The sequence below is a fragment of the Palaemon carinicauda genome, chromosome 30, assembly GCF_036898095.1.
Source record: "Palaemon carinicauda isolate YSFRI2023 chromosome 30, ASM3689809v2, whole genome shotgun sequence".
NCBI classification, from domain to species: domain Eukaryota; kingdom Metazoa; phylum Arthropoda; class Malacostraca; order Decapoda; family Palaemonidae; genus Palaemon; species Palaemon carinicauda.
Genome location: NC_090754.1, coordinates 31,642,406 through 31,653,772, shown reverse-complemented (window position 1 = coordinate 31,653,772; position 11,367 = coordinate 31,642,406). Strand labels below are relative to the sequence as shown.

The 11,367-nt window shown below is 33.3% G+C and overlaps 1 protein-coding gene across 1 annotated transcript in view; it reads right to left on the bottom strand.

Moving 5' to 3' along the window:
* LOC137623449 (golgin subfamily A member 6-like protein 25) overlaps positions 1-10,555 on the bottom strand; it is a 23,681-nt gene extending 13,126 nt beyond the window's left edge. The window contains exon 1 of the mRNA XM_068354284.1: positions 10,436-10,555. Within this exon, the coding sequence (XP_068210385.1) occupies positions 10,436-10,555 (120 nt within the window). The remainder of the gene's footprint in view (positions 1-10,435) is intronic.
* Positions 10,556-11,367: the final 812 nt, after the last annotated feature.

Below are 11,367 nucleotides of genomic sequence, written 5' to 3'. Positions count from 1 at the left end.
TGAATCCCGTAATAGAGATCTAGCTATAATTTGTGCATTGTGCATATTGTGGTGGATGAAGTTGAATCCTATCAAAATTCAAACGTATCATTATACGTTGGTCAAGGGCAGTGGCTCCTCAACATCTAATGTGTTGACAATCTCTCTTAAACTATGTACAACTCGTTTAGAATTCTAGGTGTTATTCTTGTTAACAAATTTAATTTTGAGAAAGATCCTATTTGTTTAATCTTCAAATGCATAGTCAACTGTCACCGTGATCAATTCTTTATAATTATCGTGAGGATATTTTTATTTGTATTTTTTTATATTGCTGTTTTGGATATTGTTTTCTCGTCTGTTCTTTAGTTGTTAACTCTCATCATTACTTGTTGGACAAAAACTTCCAGCCTATAAAATTTCTTATCCCTGATCTGTATATTAATCTCTATGGATTCCGATCTTTCCAGACTGTACCGTCCTGTATGTAACTGTGTCCAGTCTTCCCTTTTGCATCATAAGGCTCAATATTGTGAATAAGTTTTTTTCCAGCCTTTACTAGATTGTGGAATGATTTTCCGAACTTAGTGAACTTCAGTTCAAACTTGTTGTGAATGATTCTCTGTTGAACAGGTTAACACAATTTTCATTTCATGGTATAAATCTGTGAATTGAATACGATAGATTTTCGAGTTAAGTCTTGGGTAGTGCCAAAGCCTCTGTACCATGGTCTTCCACTCTCTTGGGTTAGAGTTCTCTTGCTTGAGGGTACACTCGGGCACACTATTCTATCTCATTTCTCTTCCCCTTATTTTGTTAAAGTTTTTATAGTTTGTATAGGAAATATTTATTTTAATGTTGTTACTGTTCTTGAAACATTTTATGTTTCCTTGTTTCCTTTCCTCACTGGGCTATTTTCCCTGTTGGAGCCCCTGGGCTTATAGCATTCTGCTTTTCCATTTAGGGTTGTACCTTAGCAAGTGTTAATGATAATAATAAGAAAGTTTGCGGGTGTGGACTGGAATAGAAACACCGTAAACAGGTGGGAATGGTAGGAAATGTCTGAGGTCTTTGTTCTGGACTAACAATGTCTGATAATGGTGATGATGATCTATGATTGATGTATTTTAAGGATATTACTGATCTTAATATGTTTTAACAATGTCTAGTTTATTCGTTATTTCCCCATTTCCTGTCCGCGCTGGGTTGCTCTCCATGATGAAGCCCTTGGGCTTGTAGATTCCTGCTTTTCTAACCAGGGTTGTAGCTTGGGTAATAATAATTACGATAATGATACGTTATTAGGCTGCTGACAGCTAGTTCTACTCTGTTTGTCTTTATAATACAAGATTAAATGATACTTCGTTTTAAATTATCTTTATAGTACAATATTTACTTTATATCTAACCATTTAAGATTGTAATCTTATCGCAGTAAACTGCTGACTAAATTCCATGTTTGAACATTATGTTTATTTTTGGGGTTTTAATCGTGGATTGAATTGAGATCCTAGCCACTTTTTCTTAGATATATATATATATATATATATATATATATATATATATATATATATATATATATATATATATATATATATATATATTATATATCTTTTTGAGTGGCGATACCTTAACGTGTTGAAAGGGTTTACGTATCGCCATGGTAAGCAAAGCTGTACTAGTCAAAGCCACCCACGCTAGGTTGGTTTGTTGTAAGCAATCAGGCGAAAAACTCCCACCATTACCAATCTTAACTGGCTAGTGTGGTGATGTAATGTGGCCAAACCTAAGATATGAATTGAAATGTCTGAGGCCTTTGTCTTGTAGTGGGCTAGAAACGGCTACATTTATTATGTTGTTGTTTTATTGTTTTATTGAAATTACACTCGTGCTCACTATTCTACATTGTTTCTCTTCCTCTTGTAATTTTGAAGTGTTTATCCTCTTGTTATTTTCAAGTTTTTATAGTCTATATAAGCAATATTTATTTTTATGTTATTATTGTTCTTAAACTTAACTCTTGTAGTTTTTCCTTATTATCCTTTTCTCACTGGGTTATTTTCCCTGTTGGAGCCCTTGGGCTTATAGCATCCTATCTTTCCAACTAGGGTTATAGATTAGCTAGTAATAATAATAATGATAATAATAATAATAATAATAATAATAATAATAATAATAATAATAATAAAAATAATATATATATATATATATATATATATATATATATATATATATATATATATATATATATATATATATATATATATATTTATATATATATGTATATAAAATTGCACTGATTGCAAGGAATCTCTTAAATGCACCCATTCTTTCGGACAGGGGAATTCCTAATTAATATATGCAGTGCATTGCTCTTGAATACAACATTAACATTAAACAGCTTTAGCTCTATGAATTGTAATGGGATGGTTGTGAAAGGGTAAAATCAGAAGGTTTTGTATTTGAAAATCACCCTTGATACAGTTTCAGGAAATATTTGTCTTGCTTTGCAAAAAAGATTTCTCTATAACATTGCTCGGGTACTGAATATATATTGCAATTACCCGGATGTTTCCTTGCTCAGATTCATGGGAGTCGGATAACTGACCTTCAGTCCCCTTGAAAAACCATGGACGATGCTTTCATCTTCTTTCTATAATGGTTATTAAATGATAATGTACAGGAGTCCACATTTCAAGACTATAAACGGAAGACTGAAACTATCTACCATTCTTTATAACTATAAATTCAATGAAAGGTAACAAGTTGTTTAATGCTCTTGTGATCCGGATATTTGCAGTTGAAATATATAGGCAGTAGTGCTGGATTCCATGTTAAAGTCTGTGTGATTCAAGTGGGAATTGGGTATCGATGACTACAACTACTATATAGATGGGTGATGCAAAGATCAAAGACAGAACAGTGGATTAAGGTACAATATTGTGGGATAAGAAATAAGTTGTGAATAGGATATCGGAGGGATGAGGTTTGAATCTAATCCTTGTGTCGATTGGATACTGTGAAGAGAAACTGCAGAAGCTGTTATCTGTTATAAAGGTTTTGTGGGTAGATGGAAATCTAGAAGATAATGAATGTTAACAGGGGGTGTTAATTCATTTGAGTATTTGGGATGGAAAGTAATGACTGCTGATAAGGAAATAGTTATGTCTCGGAGTAGGTGAACTAAGAAAGTAAGTAGGATTTGTATATAAGATTTTAAGGAGATTTGATTTTTGTGTGTGGAAGCCAAGGTGGAAATCTATGGAGGATTATGAAATCAACTATTCTTTATGCTGCAGTATTAAAGTATTGGTGTTTATATTAAATGATGGAAAAATGGTTGAAGCCATTTACTTGTAATGTTTGCATAGTATCTTTGGTGTGAGAAGGTTGGATAGAATGGCTTTCTTGGTTGATGGTTCAATGAGCTGCTTATGAGTCCTCTGCTTAGATGAATAAAGTTACTATGGCTGTGGCGGGGAATGTTGTGTTGTGGTATGATGTCGAAAGAATATAATTCACATTTAGGATGGTAAGTCCACTACCGGTATTTTACTAAATAGGGTTCCACCGAACCTAAGCAGTATGCTATAAGCCCAGGATCTCAAACAGGAAAACTAGCCCAATGAGGAAAGGAAACAAGGAAAAATTAAATATTTTAAGAAGGCAATCAACATTAAGATAAATATCTTCTATATAAACTATAAAAACTTGAACAAAACAAGAGGAAGAGAAAAAAGATAGAATAGTGTGCCCGAGTGTACCTTCAAGTAAGAGAACACTAACTCTAGACAGTGGAATACCATGGTACAGAGGCTATGACATTACCCAAGACTAGAGAACAATGGTTTAATTTTGAGTGTCCTTCTCCTAGAAGAGCTCTTTACCAAAGCTAAAGAGGCTCTTCTACCAAAAAAGAAAAAAAAAAAAAGTTTAAACCAACTAAAAGATAACTCAAGCAAGCAAATGTGACTATTAAACCAGAAAAAAATTAATTTGCCTTTATTGTTACCCATAACCAATGCTGAATATTCTGGTCTCTTGATTTCCCTCTGTTATTTCTGTAACAGGAGATTTCTTCAATGAAATATATTCTTTTTAGTTATAATTACAAAAATGATCGTCATTAAATGCAATTACTGAGGAATTAGATCCGGTGATTATTTTAGCGGGGTTTTAGTGTGAATTGCTTTTTAACTCTCTCTCTCTCTCTCTCTCTCTCTCTCTCTCTCTCTCTCTCTCTCTCTCTCTCTCTCTCTCATGTGTTTCGTTAATGTATTTCATCATGAAACTTAAAGTTTTATTCGAACATATAAAATTAACTTGATTCGGATAAATAATAAATTGAATTATTCATTTGCAATATTGTTAAAATGGTAGTAACCATTATCATTATTCATTAAGGTGACCAAAACAAATACATTCCAAAAATCTTATCACACACCTGTATATTTTCACGATGAATAACTTTTAATATTAGGATAATGAGGATTCAGTGTACTTGAGGACTATTTTAGGACGTGAAATCTCGTTCATTAGAGTCGTTAATCATCTATTCTGTCACTCCAATGAGAACTTTGAAACTTTCCTCTTTACTCCCTTCATCCCGAGTTGTACGAACTTTCAATTCCCTGAAATAGAGATAATGAAATCCTTCGAGATCGTACCTACTCGCTTTTCAACCAGGCCTCGGGTAATAGGAGCAGTAGGTGGCTTCTTCCATTAGCTTATTTATTAATAGAAATAGTTATTTGCATGTCTCGTTATTCTTGGTTATATTGTAATTTGCAGATGGTCAAAAAATTTCTATTCCAAAGAATCTCCCGTTAAACCAAAATCAAACCATTGTTCTCTGTTCTTGGGTAGTGCCATAGCCTCTTTACCATGGTCTTCAACTATCTTAGGTTAGAGTTCTCTTACTTGAGGGTACACTCGGGCACACTGTTCTATCTAATTTCTCTTCCTATTGTTTTGTTGAGTTTTTATAGTTTATATAGGAGATATTTATTTTAATGTTATTCTAAAATATTTAATTTTTCCTTGTTTCCTTTCCTCACTAGGCTATTTTCCCTGTTGGAGCCCCTGGGCTTATAGAGTTCTGCTCTTCCAACTAGGGTTGTAGCTTAGTAGTTGATAATAATAATAATAATAATAATAATAATAATAATAATAATAATAATAATGATAATTATTTAAGAGCTGTGTCAGTAAGCCAGAGATACACCTTTCACCTATTCTATCATTATAATAATTATATGGATGAATAAATGTTTTAAGTGCATTTTATAGAAATACATTAAAGCTTTACGATTGCTTGATATCCTGACTAATTGATCAAGCTAGTTTGTAGAGTTTATGCTACCAAACTATTGTTCAGGGAAGGGGGGGGGAGGTTGTTAATTATTTGGTATTTCAATCAATTCTGGGAATAAGTCTGGATATCCAGAATTTGGTTTTTCCGAGGATGTTGCTGACGTTTGTCGTAATATGTAACGCTATTGTTACTAATGAGTACATAAGAACCCCCCTCAATTACACTCCTGTACTATACATCAACTTCGTATACTGGTCTTAAGAAGTATAGAAGTGTGTGTGTGTGTATATATATATATGTATATATATATATATATATATATATATATATATATACACGACTATATATGTATATATATATATATATATATATATATATATATTGTATATATATATATGATATATATATATAATATATATATATGTATATATATATATATATATATATATATATATATATATATATATATACTGTATATACATATATATTATATATATTATATATATACATATATTTTATATATATACATATATATATATAGATATATATATTATATATATACATATATTTTATATATAGATATATATATATATATATATATATATATATATATATATATATATATATATATATATATATATATATATATATATATATATATCAATCATTAACCGTTACTAGTGCACTGCAGAACTAAGGCCTCAGACACTTCCTTTCACTTGCGTCTGTTTATGGTCTTTCTGTACTAGTCCACACCCGCAAACTTTCTTAGTTCGTCAATGCTTCGTCTTTCCTTCCCCTGATTCTTTTGCATTCTTTAGGTTTCCACTCTGTTATTCTTAATGTCCATCTATTGTCTGTCATTCTCATTATGTATCCTTCCCATGTCCATTTCTTTTTCTTGCATGTTAAAATATTCTCAACTTTAGTTTACTCTCGTATCCATTTTGCTGTTTATTGGTGATTTTGCAGCACTTGGCTATTTTAGGATAATTTTATCAATAACTAGAACGGGCACTCCGTAGGGCGCATATCTTCGTCAACGCCATATTTTTTTTTACCATGGTTTTACAAAAAATTGGATAACAAAGGTCCCACAATGACGAAACCTGCAGTTTATGCAAGTTCATTGGGCCCGCTGACCTTTAAACCCTAACTGCTAACAAGGGCAATTACATCACCATATGTTGTATATCACAAGGTAGGCAATTGAATTATGCACATTTTGGCACTAGATTAATGCAAATTGGATAAAAATTTACCCCGATAAAACAAAGACTTTCTTTACCTTGACCTTTGACGCAATCAGTCCCAAATCACAAGATAGGCAATTAATTATGTACATTTGACACTATGTTCATGGAATTCGAATAAAAATTGTCCACGATATTGAAAAAATACTTTTTTTACCTTTTTCTTACCTTGCTATGAACGTTTGATCCAATCACTCACAAAATTTAATCAAATTGTGCTTGGATCATGGTCAGTCATCCCACCAAATATCATACGATTCGATTTAATAGTTTTTGAATTATGCTGTGGCCTGATTGGTAACGTCTCTGCCTGGTATTTGCCAGTCGGGGGTTCGAGTCCCGCTCAGACTCGTTAGTGCCATTATTGTCTGCAACCTTACCATCTTAATGAGCTAAGGTTGGGGGGTTTGGGGGAGCCTATAGGTTTATCTGTTGAGTCATCAGCAGCCACTGCCTGGCCCTCCCTGGTCCTGGTTTGGGTGGAGAGGAGGCTTGGGCGCTGATCATATGATATATGGTCATTGTCCTGAATGCTAGGGCAATGTCACTGTCCCTTGCCTCTGCCATTCATGAGTGACCTTTAAACCTTTAAACATACCAACACAAATAAACTAAATCGGGTAGTCGGTTGAGCCCATGCTTTCATAAGATAGGCAATTGAATTATGCACATGTTGGCAAGTTTCATGCAAATCAGGTAGAATTGTGAAAATTGAGAAAGTGACTAATATATTAAGATAAATCAACAAATACAAGTATATATGTATATATGTACATAGTGTGTGTATGTGTGCGTGTGTGTGTAAAGTTAAGACAGATGAAATGTACCCTTTAAGATAGTACAGTCATCTCTAGATTTATAATCCACCACCCACTTGTTTTGATAAGCTTCCTAATGCGCAGCACACAGAGATACCTCAAATTTTGAATAATTTCGCAAAGTATTGTGTTTCCGAATTCATTTTTTTGAGTTGCTGGTCGTGAATTAGAAGAATTCTTGTATTCTCTCTGTGAATAAATGGAATTACCGCTGGAATGAATGTACAATTGGTGCTGGAATTTTCGCCGACAACGTATGCACCTTGTTCTCATTCCAGATACTTAACTATCATCTTTTTTTTAGTTTTTCCACCATTATATCATCTCATTTTCCTAATCATTATTATCATAATCATCTGATTTTCATAGTCATGATTATCTTAAACGTGTCCTTCAACTATAGCATGGTCGGGATAATTTTTTGTAAAAAAAAAAAAAAAAAAAAAACCTATTGGCCTTTTCTTCAAGTTGTAGTTATATTTTATAATCACCTTTATCAACATATTTTTTTATATACATTGTTGTTAAGGCTATTTTATTACTTTAGACTGATGTGGAGTAGTAGGCTACTTGGGTCGTTATTATTCCCAATGTTCACCTGACTTACACTTGAATAACTTTGATTATCTTTAAGGGGAAAAATATCAAAACACAATAAGTATGTTTTAATTGAACGGAAGCCCCACTGCACTGCCTGTAACACTGAAGCGCATCCTATAAAAGATAAAATGGTTGGTATGTGAACCAGAAAAAAAGAATATGTTGTAACATCTAAAAACGCTGAATGATTTTTCTCTCCAATGTTTTGTCTCTGTGACTCTGGTTGAAAGCAGAACTGAGTAAAACACGTACGATGTCCCTTATATGCAAGGTTTAAACTTTTAAAGTAGTTACCTTAGTTTGAGGTAAATGAATGCAGAACTGAGCAAAGCACGTACGATGTCCCTTATATGCAGGGTTTAAACTTTTAAAGTAGTTACCTTAGTTTAAGGTAATTTTCATGGTTCCATGGTAATTCTAAGGTAATTTCGGTTTTACTTGCTTGAAATTTAAGGAAATTGGAAAAAAGTTTTATGGTAATCTAAGGTAAAAAGCAGCAGCATTCAAGATAATGGCCACATGGCACATGCTCGAGTTTAACCCCTGCTTATATGCATTTTCCCCTGTTAGTGCTAACAGTAGTCTTCAAGTAATGAACATGTTTAGATTTACTGTCGTCCACTCCGGTCCAGTCCCAACTTTTCTTGCCTTAGTCGGAGCTTTGGGATGGTACAGTTGAACACAAGAGTCTGTGGCACACCTTGCTCTGAAGAAATACACCTTGTCATGTCACACCCTTACTGTTAAGCGAGTAACCAAACCGATATTGCAGGGAGAGATTGCAGAGGTGGAGAGTGGGGATACACACAGGAACTCGCCGCGTAGCAAGGTTGTGACATAGTGCATCTCTCTTAGAGCAAGGTGTGCCAAGAAATCCTGTGTCCAACTGGACTTTTCAAAAATAAACAAAAAATTAAATAAAATTGCCGTAATTATTGATACTAATTTCAATACCATAAAATTTCAAAAGAGAAGAAAGTGTATATTGTGTTTTTTCTTCACAATTGGAGACGGGAAAGATAATATTAAAGACATTTCATATTTTCCAGCAGTTCTAAAAGGTCTCCATGAAAGGATTATTTTTCTAAAACTTTTTATTCTTTTACCGTAGCATCAAGCACTTATTTGCCATTCTGTTTTTTCCCAAGCTCTTAATCCTCAACGTTATATTTCTCATCGCTATCAATTTTTTTTTTCTTTTTAGTGTTCCGTTTTCAGACCGTAACATTTTCTCCTCATAATTGTTTGTGTCCATGAATTCCAAAAGCTCTTTTATGGCCGTAAACCTGCGCTTTCTTCCTTTCATTATATTCAGCATCTTCATAGTTTTTAACGATTTTTGTCTATCATTTTATTTCTTCTTTTCCATGAATATCGCTTATCATCTTAATTTTCCACATTTAGGTTTTTTTATCTTTATCTTATTTTTTAATTTTTTCTGTTTTTGTGAATTGTGCTCCACAAGGTATTAGAAGATTTGGAAGACCCAGACCTACGTGGCTGAGGACTATGAAGCGTGAAGTAGATGATGAATGGAGCAGTTTTGATTTAAAAGCTCAAGATAGAGGCGACTGGCGAAATCTAACTGAGGCCCTTTGCGTCAATAGGCGTAGGAGGAGATGATAATGATGAATTGTGACGATTAATCTTCTTTTTACCACCATCATTCTTTTTCCCGGTCTTTTTTTTCACCATCGTCATTATTACCATCATAATAATTTCTTTCGATTGAATTTTTTTTCTTTTTTTTTCCTGTTTCCAGGGATCTTCTGTCGTTTTTATATTCATCATAAAACCCTCTTCACTTTTCCTAGACTTCACCTTTTATTTTCCTTTTTTTTTTTGTGGGGGGGGGGGGGCATTGACTGTCATTATTTTTTCTTCATAATTTCGCTTCCTTTTCTCCTCCCATGGACTTCACTGGTCATTTTTGTATACAGTTCTATCTTCTTCTTCTTGACTAGTTTACGCGTACTACATCACTCAACTTTTTTTTTTTTTTTTTACTAACTGTATTTTATTATATGTATTTCCTTTTTTGTATCCATGGAATTCACCGTTTATCATTTTCAATTTTCGTGGACATCATCTTTCACCTCTTTGTTTCATTTCATTCATATTTTTTTTTTTTTTTTGTGGATTTAGCTGATCATTTCTTTTATTTTTCGTCATTACTTAAATTATTCTTATTTGTTTCCTAGTAATTCTCGTGTCATTCCTTATATTGATTAATGAGAACATCGTCACTTTTACTTTGTCTTCAAGCCTCGCATATCTTCACCCTTTTGATTAAATCCTTTCTTAACGCCTAGTTTCCACAGACTTCACAGGTCATCAACATTTTCATAGTTCTGCCTTTTTGTGGACTTCACCTTCCAATTTCTTTCTATCGTTGTTTTCTCTTCTTCTTCTTCTTCTTCTTCTTCTTCTTCCCATGGACTTCACCGATCATCAACATTTTCGTGGTTCTACCTTTTTGTGGAGTGAACCTTCCAATTTCATTCTTTCATTTCTTTTCTTCTTCTTCTTCTTCTTCTTCTTCTTCTTCTTCTTCTTCTTCTTCTTTCCATGAACTTCACCGATCATTAACATTTTCATGCTTCTTCCTTTTTGTGGACTTCACCTTCCAATTTCATTCTTTCATTGCTTTCTTCTTCTTCGTCTTCTTTCCATGAACTTCACCCGTCATTAACATTTTCATGGTTCTACCTTTTTGTTTATATCATTGTTTTCTCCTGTTCTTCTGCTTCTTCTTTTTCTTCTTACCATGGACTTGACCGATCATCAACATTTTCATGTTGCTATCTTTTTATGGACTTTACCTTCCAATTTCTTTCGATCATCATTGTTTTCATGGTTCTACCTTTTTGTGAACTTCACCTTCCAATTTATTTATTTCATTGCTTTCTCTTCTTCTTCTTCTTCTTCTTCTTCTTCTTCTCCTTCGTGTTCTTGTTTCCATGGACTTCTCCTCCTCAGAAGGGAATGATTTGCACTGGATTACAAGCCTTGCCAGTCAGATTTAGTGTGCACTCGGTCGGCTGGTCTGAATCAATAGGTCCGGATTTCCCGATTGTACACAGCACGATTTGCAGGGAATGCGATCTCGGCCTGACTTAAAGCGGGATTTTAATTTCTTATTCGAGTTACAGGTCGTCAGGTTGTGATGACGATAACAATGGCAGTCGTAATAAGTAAGCTCAGTAATTTAAATGACTTTATTATTATTATTATTATTATTATTATTATTATTAGTAGTAGTAGTAGTAGTAGTAGTAGTAGTAGTAGTAGTAGGAGTTGCAAATTCCTTAACGCCAGTTGAATGCAGTATAAGTTATTCTCGTCATTGTCTCTGTGATGATAATAAATATCACAATTATGACTTTAACCGTGATTATCAATAT